An 18800-nucleotide genomic window follows, 5' to 3' on the forward strand; every position below is an offset into this window, starting at 1 on the left:
ACACTTCCTTGTGGCTGAAGCTGGGCCTAGGCAGGTTGAGTTTCTCTGCAGCTAATAAGCCTCTTCCCATTGTCTTCAGTGCCTTCTCTTAGAAGTTTGGTTTGGAGCAACCATGTGGTCCCACCAAATAGCTCTCCTGCCCCTTGCCCTGTTATGCCTCTGAGCTGCCAGGAGCTCAAGCACCAGTGTTTCTCCGTTGTTCCTTAGTGTACCTGAGAGTGACTCATAGAGGCAGTAATTATGAGCTCCTTTTGATCTACAGAGAAGGTAGATTTTGGGTCCTGTCTCATTTTTGGGATGCGAATCAAAGCAAGTGAAGCACTGCCAATCATAATGAGGCATGTGTTGTTCTCATCAGCCACAGAGGAACAAGTGCTGCATAATATGGCTTGAACAGACCAGAGTATTTAATTGGGACTGCCCACCTCCATCAAGATGAGGTCCCTCTTGAGAGCACTGTGTATTGGCTTGGCCTCACAGCAGTGAATGATGCCTGTCAGTTCAGCTGATGATGTCTGCCTAACTGTTCTGGTTTTGCTATACAGATTCAGTGTCCAGCATGTGTGGGATGCGCTTGCTTCACCATCGCAAAAAAAGGATCATAGGCGGAAACAAGTCCCTCAGGTATTGTCCTCTGACTGCTGGAAAAGGTACAGCTGGCATCAGCTGTCCTGCAGGCTCTGGGCAGGGGAAGCAGGTGCCAGGCCTGATCAGAATAGGATGTACCAGCCCTTTAGAGAACCCTGTGCCCTCACCACAAATATTGGCTTCAGTTCTTTCCTTATATCTTAGGGACATCCCCAGTGAGTTCTGATTTTTCAATGGCATGCTACATAACCAGTGTAGCTTTGACAGCCCTGGTACTGAACACCTCTAGCTATCCACAGAATGGGGGCATCAACCGCGTAAATTTACTCGACATGGTTTATAATTCGTGGCCTTTCCATAAGCAATCATGGCCTCTCTGCTGATTCTGTTGGGGAAGACAGGCAGTGCCAGGTGTGAAGATGTTTTCAGTGACTGAGATGAAACAAAACCACTGGATTGACTCACTTCATACAGGCCCATATACTTATAATGACTTCAGGTCTCTGCTGACCTGGCCCAAATTGTAACTGATGCCTGTCCCAGCCTGTAACAATATGGAGTGAGGGTTATGACAGAAGTTTAAGTTGCCATCAAGATCCTAATTTAGTTGGAACACATTACACAGAGCAAAGTAATAATCTTCCTGGTCCCCTGAGGTAGTATTTAGCTGTAACAGTGGTAGGCTGTTATCAAGGATGGGTCACTGTTATGCTAATTTCTCTTATAATCATAACTATGAGTAATTAATCCAAAGGGAAGGGTTACTAATAACATTTTTTTTCTAATGCTGAGCTGAACAAAAAAGTAGATGGTTGCAAAACTATGAACGGAGTATAGAGATTCTTATGCAGGAATCAGCATATCAAAATATGCCCACCTGATAGTTGAATCTAAATCATCTGTTTAACTGGGCAGTGCCCAGATTTGCTTTTCTCCAATAAATACAGCTCAGCACACTGCCATCCAGGGTCACACAATTGCCCATTTTTCTGTCCTGGGTCAGGGGTGGGGAAAAATCTTACATCTTTCCCAAACACATCTGGTGCTGGCCCCCATTGGAAACTGGTCAGGTGTGGCCATTCCCTTGTTCCTGTTTAAGTGCATCTACAGGAAGACTTGTAAAGTACCAGCAATGGCTTTTCTTTCCCAGCTTTGCTCTCCTGTGGTGCAGTTGTTCTACTAAACTTAAACCCCTGAGGACTCCAAGATGCTTTCTCTGAATGGTTTCTTCATGTTCAGTCCTACCTTGTCTGTTTAAAGTAACAGTGAGGTTCAGGCTCTACCTGACTCTTAACTGCTATCCACAAAGCACTGGAGAGATGCTTCGAATTGCATTTATGGTTCCTTCTTTTTTGCATTATCTCATCTGTGTGTATTCCAAAGTACCCAAAGGAAAATGTGTCAGTGTTTCATAGTTTCATAGTTAGTAGGGTCGGAAGGGACCTGATCAGATCATCAAGTCCGACCCCCTGCCACAGGCAGGAAAGAATGCTGGGGTCAGACGACCCCGGCAAGGCGTCTGTCTAGCCTTCTCTTAAAGACCCCCAGGGTAGAAGCGAGCACCACTTGCCTTGGAAGTTGGTTCCAGATCCTAGCCACCCTGACTGTGAAGTAGTGCCTCCTGATATCCAGCCTGAATCTACTCTGTCAACTTATGGCTGTTATTCCTTGTTACCCACTGTAGTGCTCAGGGGAACAGGGACTCTCCCATTGCCTGCTGGTCTCCCTTGGCCAGTTTATAGGTGGCCACCAGATCCCCTCTCAGCTTTCTCTTGTGGAGGCTGAACAGATTCAGATCCCGTAGCCTATCCTCATAGGACCTCCCCTGCTGCCCCCTGATCATGCGAGTGGCCCTCCTCTGGACCCTCTCAATGTTGTCCACATCCCTCCTGAAGTGTGGCGCCCAGAACTGGACACAGTACTCCAACTGGGGCCTGACCAAGGTCGCATAGAGGGGGAGGATCACCTCCTTGGACCTGCTCGTGATGCATCTGTGGCTGCATGACAAGGTGCGGTTAGCCTTTCTGACTGCATCCCCACATTGGTGGCCCATGTTCATCTTTGAGTCAATAATGACTCCAAGATTCTTTTCTGCCTCTGTGCTGATGAGAGGGGAGTTCCCCAGCCTGTTGCTGTCCTCCTGGTTCTTCCTCCCCAGGTGCAGTACCTTACACTTGTCAGTGTTCAAACCCATCCTATTCTCATCCGCCCACCTCTGTAACCTGTCCAGATCTGATTGTAGCTTGTCCCTCCCCTCTAGCATGCCCACCTCCCCCCACATCTTAGTATCATCTGCGAATTTGAACAAGGTGCTATTCACCTCCTCGTTCAAGTTGCTGATGAAGATGGTGAACAGCGCAGGCCTGAAGACAAAGCCCTGGGGGACCCACTGCCCACATTCCTCCAGGTCAAAAATAACCCGTCCACCACCACTCTCTGGGTTCAGCCCTCCAGCCAATTGGTGACCCATCTGACCGTGTAGGAATTGACACCACAGTCATCTAATTTTCTAATGGGGATGGGGTGAGAGACAGTGTCGAAGGCCTTCCTAAAATCCACAAAGACTACGCAGCTTCCCCAGGACCGAGGTAAAACTAACAGGCCTATAGTTTCCTGGGTCCTCCCTCCTCCCTTTTTTGAAAATGGGGACCACATTGGACCTCTTCCAGTCCTCTGGCACCTCACCAGAGCGCCACGAGTGCTTGTAAATCTGTGCCAGGGGTCCCGCAATGACCTCTGCTAATTCCCTCAGCGCTCTGGGGTGGAGATCTCTAGGACCTGCTGATTTGGACGCATCCAGTCCCACCAGGAGGTCCCTGACTAGGTCCTCTGGCTGTGCCTCCCCTGGGACCGTCAGGGATCATGATGGGGGGATGACCTGGTCCCTGCTCAGAAAAATGGAGGCAAAGAAGTTGTTAAATAAGTTAGCTTTGATGTCTGGTGCAACCACCAGACTTCCTAGCGTGTCCTGCAGAGGCCCCACGTTACCCCGAACCTTCTTTTTACCCCCTATGTATTTAAAAAAGTATTTCTTGTTGTCCTTGATCTGGGTTGCTAGTCCCAGTTCCATCTTCACCTTGGCCTTCCTAACAGCCCCCCTACAATCCTGAGCAACAGAGGTATAGTCCTCCCTGGTGATGGCCCCTCCCTTCCATTGGGTGTACGCCTCCTTTTTAGCCTTGAGACGTTCCTGGATGCTTTTTGTTAGCCATGGGGGATTTTGAGCACTCTTGCTCCCTTTGACCCTTGTTGGGATTGCCACCCTTTGAGCTTGGAGGATCGTCTCCTTAAGGAACGAAGTGTCATCACCACTTCCCCCCATCCCCCAAAACACATACGTAGTTACCTGCCCGATTCTATTCCAGGTTGATTGCTGGTTTCTTATTCCAGAGGCAAATGCAAGGAACCCAGGCTTCCTTTCCTGCCTTCCCCAGAGACATGGCTGGCAATATTGAGGGTCTCAGAAGAGACTGCTGGGGCCTGATTTTTGTTGTACTCCTTAAACCCTTTTCTGCATTACAGAGTTCTGCTAGCAGGGCTGTCTTAGGTAAGGATGTGAAAGGATCACATGCCATGCTGTAGTTGGGCCAGCAAAAAATGGCCTCTGCCAGCCTGACCGTTGCCATCCAGGGAAGCTGGTGTAACTCTAGTGTCAGAAAAACTTCTGACAGGAGACCTGCATCTACACCTGGGAGTCTGTCTACCAACCTGCTGGCAGCAGCCCCCACAGTGAAGACCTAGGGATAGTTAGGTTATCTCCAGTGGCAATTCCTGAAGTTGACCTTTGAGTAAAGGGCTGCTTGGATGGAGAATGAGAGGAGAGATGGGGCAGATCAGGGAGACTGGAGAGGAAAGCACTGCCCCCTTGTGTGTGCATTTGTGTACACCCCTAATGACCTCTCTTCTTCAGGGGAGGTTGGCCATGGCAAGCATCGCTGCGGCTGAAGGGGTTTCACAGAGATGCACGTCTGCTGTGTGGAGCGACCCTAATCAGCAGCTGCTGGGTGGTGACTGCAGCACATTGCTTCAAAAGGTTGGTGGCGAGGGTTGTGCGACCTCCAATGCTTATTAAGGAAAATTCAACCACTTGCCCTCCCCAATGGGAACCCATCACAAGGATCTCTGAGAAAAAGAATGCTTATTACCCTCTGTCCTCTGAATACCTGAAAGAGCCATTAGCTCTTAATAATCCCAGTAGTGTTGAGACAAGCTTTGACACAAGGGTTGCTGTTTGTGATGCAGGATGTCTTTGGTGGCTGCATGGGGATAAGTGCATATAACCCTGGCAGTGGTGCTACCCACAGCCACGTCCAACTTTTTAGGATCCTGGGGTGCCAATAGGTCTTGGTCAATTCCCACTCCATCTACAGGCTGGGAGCCACCACTCAGTGGAGTGCTCTCGTCTGGTTCTCCCCACACCAGACCATACACTAAAAGACTGTTTACAATAATGTATTATTTACAATAGTAACTGAGAAATTAACAGGTTCAACATCACGTAGATAACAAACATTGTATTTTCAATGAGCTTGATAATACTTTATACCAGCAAATAGAAGCAAATACTTATCATATAGCAAAAGCAATTATGTTATCAAATTTAGCACTCAGGCAACTTATAACAGGTATATACACCTAATCAGCCAGATCCCCACAAAATCACTCTACCAGAGCAAAGCAATCAACTGTGAGATGGTTGCAGTTGAGCATCCCTAGAGCTGTGCTCACTCTGCCTCAGAAGAGGTGTGGCAATGCTGACGTCTGGTCAGAAGATGGAGTTGTCTGTCAGGACCTTGGGTGCAGCTGCTCCTGAGACCGGGGTTTCTTCCCTTTTCCAGTCTTTCCTTGATACCTGCAAACAATCACAGCTTCCCCAAGGCAGCTCCCCTGTGTTTGGTACCTGGAGTGCCCCTTCTCGGCTGTACTTTATTGAGCTCTCTCCTGGAGCTCCCACAAAGTCAAGGTTGCCTGCTACTTTCTTTAGCTCTCCCAGGGAACCTTCTCTAGCAACTAGTTTCCCTGATTTGCTCCCAGTGAATCCTTGCACCCAGAGAACTAAAGAGTGGGGAGAGGAACCGGTTTGCACAAACCCTGCTCCTTTTAGCAAAGCATACCAGGTGATCCTGGGTACTCAGTAGCTTATGGCTACTCTGCCCTCAGTAGCAGCTCACTCAGCAACAATTCTTCTGCCAGTAGTCCTCTCAGAAGCAATTGTCTTGGTAGCAGCTCCCTTCAGAAACAGACCTTCTGCCTACAGCCCTCAGCTACACTCTCTCCAGGACCTCTCCCTCCCTTGCCCTCCCCCGGCTTCTGGCCCGGGAGTTGCAGCTGTCCAATCCCCCATGCATGCATTCCGCAGCCTTCAGCTCCAAGCTTCAGCTGGTTATCTTGCTGCTATATCTGCGTGCAAATATAAATCTGTGTGAAGCCTGCTTCAAATCCACATCCCAATGGTACAAACACCCTGATTGGGCTTGCAAGCCCTGAGCAAACCCTTCAGCACCTTTACATGCATAAGCCAATGTATCTTTGCTTTATCTCTCAGTGTCTAAAGTGTTACAGCTTTGAACGAGTATGCATTTTACTGTCCTGTCAATAGCTTGAGGAACAGTAAACTGCAGAGATTGAGCCTGAAATGACTGCGAACAATGTATTACAGCTAATTCTGTAGAGGGGAGCCAGGAAGCCCATTTGTATATGCCAGTCAACAACTGTGTCTTTACCTGCTTAAACTGCCATTTTTCTTGTTTTTACTTTGTGGGGGAGTAAGAAGAGCTGGCTCTGACAGCCAAAGCCATTGCCTGGCACACCAGTGGGCACCACAGAAGTAAGAAGATCTTTGACAATGCAGTGTCTCTCAACTCAGTAGCAAGACAAGGTTCCTTGGGTGAATCTGATATCTTTTATTAGACCAACCCAAATAGTTGGAAAATAATTATTAAGCAAGCTTTCGGGTTCAAAAACCCTTCGTCAGGCTAAGGAAGTTTCAGCAGTTGGTGTGTGCTCTTTCTGGATGGAATGAAAAGTAAAGAAGCCAGCGGCTGGGCTGGTGTGCATAAAAGACAGGTAGTCAGTGAAAATATAGATAGGAGTCAATGGGTGAGAGACAGGCTGGGGAGGAGGGGAAGAGAGAGAAGGGGGATGAAAGTGGAGAGATATATGGGGAGTCAGATGTCAGGCAGGTTATAATGTGTCATAAATCCAATGTCTATGTTTAGTCCATGATTTTTAGTATCCAGGAGGTTGATGAAGTGGAGTTCATAGGCTCGTCTCTGGGAAGTGTTTTGTAAGTTTCCTTTGAGGATCAGGACTGAGAGATTGGAGAGAGAGTGGTTTCCTTGGAGAAATGTGTCCCCACAGGTAATTGGGTATTTCTGTCTTTGATAGATTTCCGGTGTGCATTCATTCTGGTGCACAGTTGTTGTTTGGTCTCTCCTACGTATTTTCTATTAGGGCATTTGGTGCATTGGATGAGATATATTACATTTTTGGAGGTGCAGCTGTAAGATCCTGGGATGCTGATGGCTCTGTTGTGGGGTGTAGTAATAGTGGGGGTGGTGGAGATGTGTGAGCAGGTTTTGCATTTCTTGTCATGGCATGGTCTGGATCCTTTTGGTGTGTTCTGGGCTTGAGGAAGTTTGCTTCTGGTGATGAGGTTAGTTTGTGAACTCAAGATCTGATCTAGAGCATGGTAGCATAAATGGGCTCCCCACTAGATTTTCTTATAAAGTTTCCAGACCATTGTGCAGTACTTTCTATGTGACCTGAAAAAAATTCTCTGGCCCAGAGGCCTGAGCACAGGTGGGCAAGAGGAATTAGGAGGGAAGAAAACCCCATCATCATGGCACAATGTGTCCTAAATTTGAAGCTCATGGAATGGAATTGGAAGGCTGTAGTTACCTCATTGACTCCTCACACCTGTTTACCCAAAACCTGCTTTTCATACGTTTTGACTGCTTGATGCAGTGGTTAGTTGCAGGAACTTCAATGCATGAAGGCCACCAAAGTTGATGTTTCCTAACCAGTTAGCTTCCTCCTTTTGTTGTTGGGGCTGTCAGCACATAAAGGGAGGGGCCTGACCTAGAGAACCCAGGTATCTATAGTATGTAACTTCTCTGACCTTTCTGCTTTAATAAAGTCATTGTACTTCTTTTTTTGAATTTAATAAATGAGAGATCATGTATATTTATATTTTGGGATAGTTCCCTATCTAAATGAGTGACAGTGGTTTGAAAAATCCATTGAAAGGCCTCATTACTACAAATCATTGTTTGTGTTGATCAGAAAGACTTTCACTATGAATTTGCATAAATGGTTATAAATCTACATGTCTTGTGATGCATACAATACCGAGTGGTGCTTTACTGCCAGTAGCCATTAAGGTTCTTGAGTTGATGGATTCTTTATTCAGTTCTCTGTCCAAGCAGAAAAGTCACTGGCCTGATATGACTTCTTAGTCACCTCACAATTGTACCGCAGTCTTTTTAGTGACATCTCTGTTAAAACTCATTCTGGGTATTTCATATTCAAAGCACATCAGATTCACTGCAGTCAACCAGTCTTATGGCATAAGAGGATACTTAGCAATAATTCTGAAATAATTTTAGAATTGCATCACAAATATATGATCACATCTTAATGATAATGCCATAATTTTATGGTCTCATAAAACACAGCTCGCAGAATCCAATATGTGGGGTTGCATTACTGGCTGCATTGTGTTTAGTTTGTGATTTGTAATGTTCATTGTTATGATGTCTTGCTTATGTGTTTACTGATGGATTTTAGTAGTATTCAGAACTTGACATGGTGGTCAGTAAGTTAACTGGGCGTTTATAGATAAAAAAACAATGTGTATTAAGACTGGGAGAGCAATAAATGTTTCATACATTATTCACATGTTTGCATTATGCTTTGGTTCATGCTGTCATTCTCTGTTTCTCATGGCTGATGATTGTTATTCTTGTAACTTTTTTCAAAAAGAATCCTGTGTAATTTTAAGACAATGTCATTAAGATCCTTATGGATTTGTTCATAGACATGTGAGAGAAAAAATATTAACATGGAGGAATAATATGTTATGTTAACACCTCTTTTAATTGAAAACTCAGGTTTCTTATTTTTAAAGGGATGCGGTCAGTGCAAAAATCACACTTTTATTTCTGTGATTTTTTTAAAATTGATGTAATCCCACAGATTTTTCAGTTATAGTAAATACTTTCTAAAGCTATTTATCTTACTTGTTTTGGGGATTTGTCTGCCCTGTCTATAATTTTACTGTGTCCTTATGTGTATAGAGATTTTTTACAGTTATTTGGATAGACAAGTATTTAAAAAATTGTGATTACAGAATAGCAGGGTTTTTTGGAGATAAGCTTTGTCCTGAAGCTGTTTTTAATTAAAAAAAAAAATTGTCCCTTTGACATTAATAATCCATAGTAATGCTTACTTTATTAATATTGACAATTATATTGAGCATAGTTATTTTTTCCTTTTTGATGTCTGCTGTTTCCTTTATGGACTAAACATAGACATTGGATTTATGACACATTATAACCTGCCTGACATCTGACTCCCCAGGTATCTCTCCATTTTCATCCCCCTTCTCTCCAGGTATCTCTCCACTTTCATCCCCCTTCTCTCCCCCCCGCCCCAGCCTGTGTCTCACCCATTGACTCCTCAATCTACATTTTCACTGACTACCTGTCTTGTATGCACACCAGCCCAGCCGTTGGCTTCTTTACTTTTAATTCCATCCAGGAAGAGCACACACCAACTGCTGAAACTTCCTTAGCCTGACGAAGGGTTTTTGAACCCGAAAGCTTGCTTAATAATTATTTTCCAACTATTTGGGGTGGTCTAATAAAAGATATCAGATTCACCCAAGGAACCTTGTCTGCCTATGTCCTTAGACCAACACAGCTACAACCTACACCCCTGTAACACAGTAGCAAAGCACTTGTGTCCAGGCAATAGAAATATGACTTCATTTTGGGTGGCTCCATGTCTCTTGGACAGGTTTGGCATTGATGTGCGCCGTTACTTGCTGCGAGTGGGTGATTACCACACTGGTGTGAAGGATGAGTTTGAGAGAGAGCTGCCTGTGGAGAGGATCGTCCTTCACAGGACCTACCAGTCCAGCAGCAATGATAATGACATTGCCCTGGTCAGGATGCGGGGCAGGGATGGCCACTGTGTATCCTTCAATCGCCACGTTGTGCCTATTTGCCTCCCTGACAGGAAGGAGAAGTCTGCCATTAACCGCCAGGTCTGCATCATCTCGGGATGGGGAGACACAGGTGAGTAAGGGGCTAGATGGTCACCCTGGGGGAAGCCTTTAGGGGCAAAAATGCAAATGCTGGAATAATCCCAGGAGATAGGGCACTGTTGGAGAGGGAAGAGCCCACAGAAGAGGATGGGTAGAGGAATAGACTGAATTCCATGGGGCTGAATTAAAACCTAAGTATAGTATAGACAAGATGATGGGAGCAGCCCAGTCGTCATACACAGCACCTGGGATCAGTAGTGTGCACTGGTTCTGATTTATGTCTAGGTGCAAGTCAGGGTCACCTCCCTAACTGTCTTATTCTCTTCCTACCCTAAATGCACAGGGGAAGGGAAGCAGGGACAAAGGTGCCTTTGTGCCATGGGGTGTTTCCTTTTTTCGGGTGCTCTCTTAGGGTCTGTGTGGCTCATGGTGCAAGTCAAAGCAAGTGGAGAGTCCTTGGAGCTGTGGGGAGAGGAAAATGCTGCCAAATATGGTCATCCGTGTGCCCACACAGCCAGCATTTAGATGGAAGGCCAGGTACAACACTTGTACTTGTAACAGGCTGGGAGACCTCTATGTTACTCCTGTGTATATTTCCACAGCTTCCTCCCTCTTTAGGCTACTGGAGTGGTAGAAATGGTTGATGGGAATAAAGAGTCAATCCAAGAGTGTTTTATTCATAAAGTCCCTTGCTCCTGGGTGAATACCCAAGACGCCATCTTTCTCCCTATGCACTAGATAGCTTTTCACACAGGCTGGATAACTCTTGCCAGCACCCAGGGCAGACTTTAGCCCTGGAGCTGGCAACAGGGTATTCTTAATAGGATTCAGAAGTGTGCTTCATCTGTCTGGTGCAGCCCAGTGCTACGTGATGTTGCTGTCAGGCTTCCCCTGTGCTGTATGAAGTGTAAATGCACCCCAAGGTCATTGTAGAACTTAAGTCCTCTGAGAAGTTTAGGAGATGGTGTCAAGCCCTGTGACCAGCTGTCCTGTCTTCCCCAGCTGTAGTGCAGAGCCTGGCTGGGGGAAACTTAGCTGAGACTGCTCTTGCTGAAGCTGATCTGTGCAGACATGCTGTCAAAGGCAAATACACCCAGAAATCTGTCTGTTGGTTTTGGAGCCTCTGTTCCCTCCCAGATGTCTCTCTGGCTGTTGCCCAAATGTTTAAGTGCAAGTATACATTTGCCTTTGGAGCCAGTGGTCCAGGGGCAAGTGTGGAGGGTGGTGAACGATTTAGCTACTCAACTTCCACTGGATTTAATGGGATTTGTGGAAAGAACTCCTCCTTCCTTTGAAGAGAAGCAGTCCTTTGAGAGATCATCTCTGGAGGACGTTTCACTCTGCAGCATCTTATCTATCCTGGCATTCAACAGCTGCAGTGAGGTAACTGGCCTTTTCCCCTCCAGAGTTCCTTGTGCTCAGCTAAAAGGAGCCTGCATAGGAAACAAAATTGAAGTGCTGCTTGATGGCATCTTTCTGGTATATATTGTAAAGAAGGCTTGAAATTAATGTTTCTTTCTGTAAATTTCTTCAGTGGGAAGGAGCTCCTAAAAAGTGGGGGTGGTGTCTTTTCTTCCATGGACTGTGTCTAAGATTAAGTTATTAGAAGGAAAAGAGATTATTAGACTGTTTACAACTATGTTTTCATTACCATAATATCTGTGTAGTTCAGAGTGTTGGAGAGAAAAGCCCTTTCTGTGAAAGATTCTACAGAAACCCCATTTCAACTGACAGAGCTGTCTAGCAAAAACATGGGAAATAAAGAATAGGTCTTCCTGCTTTTTCTAAAATGGAGGAAAAAATAGGTGGGGGGGCGCAGGAACCTCCTCATGAGTCTTATGAGGATTATTTAGTTACTACCTGTGTCTTGAAGTATTCTGTCACTTTAAAGCAGTGATTTTCAACCAGGGTGCTGGTGAGACTCTTTTGAGGTTAGATGTGCAAACACCTACATAGGATTTACAAGATAAACCCATAAATTCCAAACAGGAATCTGTAGTGTCAAGAGCTTTTCAACCTGGTGTGTTCTGAGTTCTGTACAACAGAAGAATTGCTCTATTATTTTCCCATAGTCAAAAAACAGTGAAGCTGAGAGCTAGCATTTTCCAAGGCCTTGAGTCTAAAAAGGTTGAGAATCACTCTTTTAATATCTTGATCATGCAGCTCCCATTGCAGAGCACCAGTTTTTCTAAATGTAGTTGTAGTTATCCAAGGCTGATGGCCCTGCAGGCACTTTGCTTCAGTTTCTGTTTTAGCTCTAGAAAGAATACACTTGCACACAGAGTTTTTAAAAACAACATTCCCAGCTCTTGAATATTTCCATTTGTGACCTCCAGGGCTTGTAAACTTTCCATTCACATTCAGGATCATCACAGCCTTTCTTTTGGTGCCGCTTCCTGGGGTGACTCAAAGACTGGGCTTCAATCAGCAGCCCAGTCATCTAATCATGCCTTTACTTCTCTCCATTTGAGTCTAATAACTCCAAATATGTGTCCAGATAGGTTTGCAGAGTGGAGCATTGCCCCACCCATTCTACAAGGCTTCTGATCTTGGGCCTCAAAGGACCAATGGCTTGGGATTCAGCTCTCCTCCCCATTCCAAACATCACTTGTTGCCCAGCTCCATCTTCCTCTCCCCTAGTGACTATGTCAGGTACTGCCTTGGCCTTAATCAGACTTCCTTGCACACGGGATGGTTTTGCAAGGTAGCCGTCCTGGTCATAAAGGCTCAGTAGCCCACTGCAGGGGTGTAGGCCAATCCTTCTGTTCCACTTTTTCTATCTTGCTGTCTAATCCTTTATCATGGATTTTGTTTTCCATTTCTTTTGTTGTTGGTTTGGTCTGAAAAGATGAGTGAGTCCAAATTCTTTGAGCAGCCTTGGGGATGGGATGGGAGAACTTGGCCTGATTACCAACAGCAATGCCATTCTCTCTGAGTAGAAATATATGCCCCAGATACCTTCCTGCTGCACAGACTGCCAGGGAGTTCACCCACAGGAGATTGGGGCTAGGTTTGTCTAAAGTAGAGGTGGGCAAAATATGGCCCACAAGCCAGCCCACCAGTTGATTGTATCTGGCTCATGGCTGCTCCCACGGCACTATGCATGTGTTGAGCCCCACCCGGTCCTGCCCAGGCAGCATACGCCACACTCCCACCCATACCTGCTTCATGTCCAGTGGCGATGCATAGGGGGTGCACAGGGGTGCATGTGCACCCCCTGAGAGCACTGGTGCATCCTCTCACAGCCAGCATTCCCTGCTTAGGCAACAGGCGGGGAGGGCAGGTGGGAATGCTGGTGCCCCCCTGAAAGTGCCGGCCAGAGTGGGGGGTGCCAGGAGAAGTGCTGCTGGCCCTTCCAGGTGTGTTGCTGGCACTTCCGGGTCAGTGCGATCAGCTGCAGGGGGACCCTGCCCCCCAGTCACTGACTGGCTTCTCGGGGGGCAAGTGACTCAGGATGCACCAGTCACCCATGGTCAAGTCCACTGACGACACTGCTCCAGCCTGGAATGATAAGCAGCTACCTGTGGGCTGCTGAGTGGGTGGAAGGCAGCTGGGAGCCAGAGCTGGAGCCCTGACTGCTGGGGCAGGAACTGCCCAGCTGCAGCTTCCCCCCTGCCTGGCTGGGCGTGTGGTGCCCGGCCTGTGTTCCCATAGTCGCTGCCACTTGCCACTACCTGCTTCCCCCTCTCCCAGGACCAAGTGTGCTGGTAATCCTAAATATACCCACCCCCCTCACACACACAGCCTGCCACACCTACCCACAGGGGCAGCTCTGGGCCAAGAGTGGGGAGGTGCAGACCACACCAGCACCTGCACCACCTAGGCAAGCTTTGCTGCATGCACCCCCTGCCCTCTTCCCCCTCCCCCACTCCAGCTGGCTCCTTAAGACTATTTTGAGTTATTTTGCAATCATCTCTATATACACTACTCAAAAATCATAAATCAGGACAAAAATATTTTTTGAAATTAAATTAAAATATGTTATAGCAGATGTTTGATTTTTAGTATACAATTTGGGGGTTTTTTAATGTGTAATTTGTTAAAATGATATCTTCTGAAAGATTTTGTGTGTGTGGCACTCAACAGGTCACCAAAACTCATTAAGTAGCCCACCAGTTGAAATAATTGCCCAACCTGATCTAAAGTGACTCTCAGCCAGCAGCGGCTGCAGCGGGAGTAGTCCACTTGTAATACCCTAGTTTTAGTGACAACTGGGCCACAGGTTTAGCCTGGCTGTGAGAGGCCTTTTTACCTTTAGATTAGCTCTCTGAACAGCAAACTGTGGGCTCTGTCTACTGTGCTGGGCCTGGCCTGGCCTGGCACAGGCCTCCAGTACATTTTCTGGTATGTAGATATGGACAGTAGATCTTAAGCTCTAGTAAAAGCCAAATAATATAGCACAATAGCAACTACTCTGAGCAAGAGATTCATGGGAATAGAAGCAAGTCTGACTGTGGCTGTGCCATACTCAAATATTATAATACTTAGTGCCTATGGAGTGCTTTCCAAACCTGATCTGAGGACTAATTGCTTTACCAGCAGTAATGGATTTAACCTGTAAGATGTCCTTATGAGGAACATATTGCCCCCATTTTACAGATAGGGAAGCTGAGGCACAGAGCAGCAAAGTGACTTGCTCAAGTTCTAAGAGCCAGGAACAGCATTTGGGTCTTCCATCTCTGCAGCCTTATGATTTAGCCTCAAGGCTACCCCTCCTGTAGCTCCTCCCTGTCTGTTTGGTGATGCAGCTCTCATCTTGCTCTTCAGAATTCACCTTAGGGCTGGTCGGTAGCAGAGGATGGGATGCAGTGCAGTGTGAGTCTGTGGGCAATAGGTACTGTAGCTCTGGCTGCTACTGTTTTCTCTGTGGTGAGTTGTGCTGGTCTTTCTCATCTGTTCCAGGGAAGTCCTATTCCAGAACATTACTGCAGGGTGTGGTGCCCCTTCTCCCAAGAGAAGATTGCGAGACCCGCTATGGAAGCAAGTTCACTAACCGGATGATTTGTGCTGGAAACCTCTCTGAAGATAAGCGTGTGGACAGCTGCCAGGGTGACAGTGGTGGACCACTCATGTGTCAAAGGTCAAATGGACGCTGGGTCATTCTGGGGATCACGTCCTGGGGTTATGGGTGTGGCCGAAAGGACTCTCCCGGTGTTTACACAAAAGTTAGCAAATTTGTACCCTGGATCAAGAAAGTGACCAAGTTGAAATGAACACCTGTGAGCCTTGTGACCTTCAGCGTTGGATTCTTTTTGCCACTTCAGAATTAAAATATTGGCCAGTACATGAGAAACAGCTGCCTTCTACCTCCAGAGGGGGCTGCTGCTTCTCTGTATCTGATAGGGATCTGTTTTGTCTTAGTGGTTTAATTTTTGTCTCAGTGTTCAGAGGAAGCAATTATGTTTGACTATTGAAAGACCTTGTTTTACCTTCAGTCCCAAAATCTCTGAACCAGGAAAGCAGATATGAATGACAAGATGGATGCTTCTGTTCCTCCAGCTATCTGAATCCTGTTGAATAGTATTGCTTAGTTCCTCTACTCCAGAACACAGAGGTGATGGGAGTGGGGAACAGGCTTCTGTCAGGAAATCTCTCCCCCACTTCTTGCATGTTCATCCACTTGGCCAACACTGCCAGAAGAGGTGGAACACCTGGTGAGTGGGGACCGCAAGGTGCTGCTGTGGAGGAGATCTTCAGAGGAGGCTGCTCTCAGCCGCTTCTCTGCATCACCCCTCAGACAGCAGGACTGTGGAGGGGAACAGGGAGAGGAGGCTGTGACTGTCTTGCTTCTGCTCTCCCCAAGTCAACAGGGTGTAGTTTCTCCTTTTCCATGGCTGAAGGAGGCATTTGCTCTCTCCTGAGTCTTAATTTCACTCTCCTGCAGTCCCTGTGAACATCTCTATCCTTCCTAGATGTTCATCCTTCCACAATCACCCCAATCACTCCTCATTCTCAGTGCTGGAACTTCTCTGGTTTTATTGCTAGGCTTGTGCTACTCAGTGTTTTTCCTTAAAGCCCCAGGTGCTGGAGTCAATCTTCATTGTAAAGAGAGAGGATATATCTAGCCCTCATGGTTGTCAACAAAAGCTTGAAGATGTGACCCCCTAACAGGCCCAAAATGAAAAGATTAATAAAAAAAAAAACAGAAAAAAACCCCTCCAAATGTGCTGGCAAAGCTAAATCTCAAATGTTTGCATGACTGGGTCAAGATGACAGCAGTGTAGAGAATTCCTCTTGGTACTTGATCTGTATTAGGTACTTATCTGGGCCCCCATCCCCACAGCAAATGAATGCCAAACAATATTTAATGATTTTAACCTCACAACACTTGCTGTCTGCTCAAGTTGGGGAAATGCTATAGTTCCCATCACAAGTGGGGAACCAAGACAGAGAAACTGAGTGACTTGCTCACAGTTGCACAGGAAGTTTGTGGCAAAGTGGGGTATTTGGCTTGTTGAAGCCCAGGGTCACATCCAAACTGCTGAACAGCCTTCCTGTCTGTGTTTCTCTGCAGTCTGACTTTTTTCATGCCTCTCAGAAGACACAGGGTTGGATCCTCAGCTGATGTGGACTCTGACTGATATAGCTGCTTACACCAGCTGTGGATCTGGCTTGTAATCTCAGCATTAATGGAACCGATGTAAGGTTAAATGAAAACAAGGTTGTTGGGTACTTGTCAAGACTTTCCCGACCTTGTTTGTTCTCTTGAGTGAGAAGAACAGCAATGTGAGAAACACCTAGGTATTTGAGTTAACTTACTTTTCTTAACTGTCTGCCTGTTTCTAAACAGAATGCAGGCAAGCCAGTTAGTTCAGAATATAAGGAGTGTTCACTGTACACAGAAGAGCTGGGGAGCAAAGGAGCCCTATCTGAGCTGAAGACATCATTATGATATGATGCCTTGGCTGTGCTGAGACACCTACATTTGAAGAGACACAAGCAGGTTAAAAATTAGATGTTTTTTATGAGCAGATGTCTGAGCCCGTGCTAAATTGCTCAGTTCATTTTCCCCTCTCTGAACGAAGTATAGGATGGTTGGGTTGCAGCAGGATGCGTGTTGAAAAATCCTCCAGGAAATTCTCTTTTAAGCAGAATTCCTTGAGCTGTGTCTTTTGGTCTTAATAATGGTAAAAGCTTTCGCCCAGCACATGCAGCAGCTGGCTTCATTCCCCCAGTAATTCAAATGACAGGAAAATGAGGAAGCGGATATTTTCTAGGATCCTGGTCTTTGCCGTAGAGCGAATTGTCCACCTTCCGCAAAGATAGTGCAAGGAGCTGATTGGATGACACACTGAGGATTGGCTTTTGCATGGGTCTGACCCAAGACAAGAGACTTCTTAGCTCAAGTGGAAGTGTTGCTTCTTTGGCTGCTGCCACCTGTCCGTTATAACCTTGCTGAGTTGATCCTCCCATGCCTATACTTCCTTCGAGCACAGTGGTTTCCTTACTATGGGAACAAGGCTTTTAACTAGTTCTAGAGAATGGCCCAGCTGGTGCAAGGTGTGGTTGATGTTAGTGACAATTAAGTTACTTTTTGCTGGATAAAGTCCAGCATCATCTCTTTGAATCTTACCATTTTCTGTCCTCCTCCGCTTTATCACCCACTGGATTTGTAAGAATTCTTCCAATAAGTCCCATGATACCATACAAGAAAGAGTGAGGGAGGAAGTAATATTTCTACTTCACCTCACTCATTTTTCATACTCTTTAGCAGTCCCCTATGCACAAGTCTATAGATGTTGTTCTTAATTCTTCTGAGTTACCTCTTCAGAACAGTACCACTTTCCTTTCCTACTAAAAATGGAATTGCAGGCCAAAATGACTCTTACTGCCTGTTACAGGGACATGTTGGAATTGGCAGACTTGATCAGGTCAATGTTAGATGGAAAAAGGAAGCTGCAAGAAACTGAACAATTATTTTCTAACCTCTCTTTGGGGGAAGTTTGCTCATGTGATTTATTTGTATTATCATAGCACTACAACCCCCATGATGCTAAGGACTGTACAAACAGAGAAGAAAAAGATTGTCCTCTTGTGCCTATCTTATGCCCTGAAGTATGGGGGATATAGAATCCTATCTAAAGTAATGAGTCTGTACTCTATATAAATGTTTGATCCTTTATTTAACCCAAATAAGCTCTTTGGCCTCAGTGATACATTCTGACAGTGGCAGTGTTTTATGCCCCTGCACAGCATATTATTCCTTTTTATTGCTTTTAAACATGCTGCTTTTAATTTTCACTGAGTGATGTCTGCTCTTGTGGTCTCTGCTATAAGTTTGGGTATGAGTGCTCATTTTATGCTCTGTCAACCATCCATTCTTTTATGGATGGTCTCATCTCTAAGCAGTCCCAATCTCTTCTGACAGACTGATCCAGCCCTCTAATAATTTGCTACCTCTCTCTGCTGGATCTTCAAAATTTAGTAATGAGAACTGAACCCAGTCTGCACCATCTCGTGATTATTTTCAGCATTATTTTCTGTCCCATCAGTCATAGCAGCTACTGCAATATAGAGTAGACATACCCAAGCTAGTGAGTTTAAAAGTTGTTTGCATACTGATAGCAGTCCAGCCACAGTAGCACATAGCTCAGCATGAATTATTTTAGCCTGCACTACAGGTAGATCATGTAGTTTACATAGACATTTCTGTGATTGGAGTAGCCATTGTGGCTAGGAACAGACATTACACATAAACCAGTTTAAGTGATTAGAAACTGGTTTAAACCTGTAACAGAATGGATGTTCAGTGTACATAAACCAGTTTGAAAATGGCTGAAACCAGTCTGAGATAAACCTGGTTGAATGTAATATCAGACTTAACTGTCCCAGACCCCTTCCTGGTTTAAGTTAAACCAGAGTCCCCCAGCATCCCAGCTGCTTTGCAGGGCTGTCTGCTGGAGCTCCTTCCTAGCCAGAGCACTGTCACTGTTCCGGTTGGCTG

At 45.9% G+C, this 18800-nt stretch overlaps 1 protein-coding gene across 1 annotated transcript in view; it reads left to right on the forward strand.

The window, feature by feature from the left end:
* The window catches only part of LOC102382778 (neurotrypsin-like), a 55228-nt gene extending 36690 nt beyond the window's left edge, over nucleotides 1-18538 (forward strand). The window contains exons 13-16 of the mRNA XM_025212631.1: nucleotides 546-624; nucleotides 4499-4621; nucleotides 9607-9887; nucleotides 14759-18538. Of these exons, the coding sequence (XP_025068416.1) occupies nucleotides 546-624; nucleotides 4499-4621; nucleotides 9607-9887; nucleotides 14759-15069 (794 nt within the window). The 3' untranslated portion in view covers nucleotides 15070-18538. The remainder of the gene's footprint in view (nucleotides 1-545; nucleotides 625-4498; nucleotides 4622-9606; nucleotides 9888-14758) is intronic.
* The last annotated feature ends 262 nt before the right edge of the window (nucleotides 18539-18800 follow it).

This window comes from Alligator sinensis, unplaced genomic scaffold (assembly GCF_000455745.1).
Source record: "Alligator sinensis unplaced genomic scaffold, ASM45574v1 scaffold109_1, whole genome shotgun sequence".
In the NCBI taxonomy this organism is placed as follows: domain Eukaryota; kingdom Metazoa; phylum Chordata; order Crocodylia; family Alligatoridae; genus Alligator; species Alligator sinensis.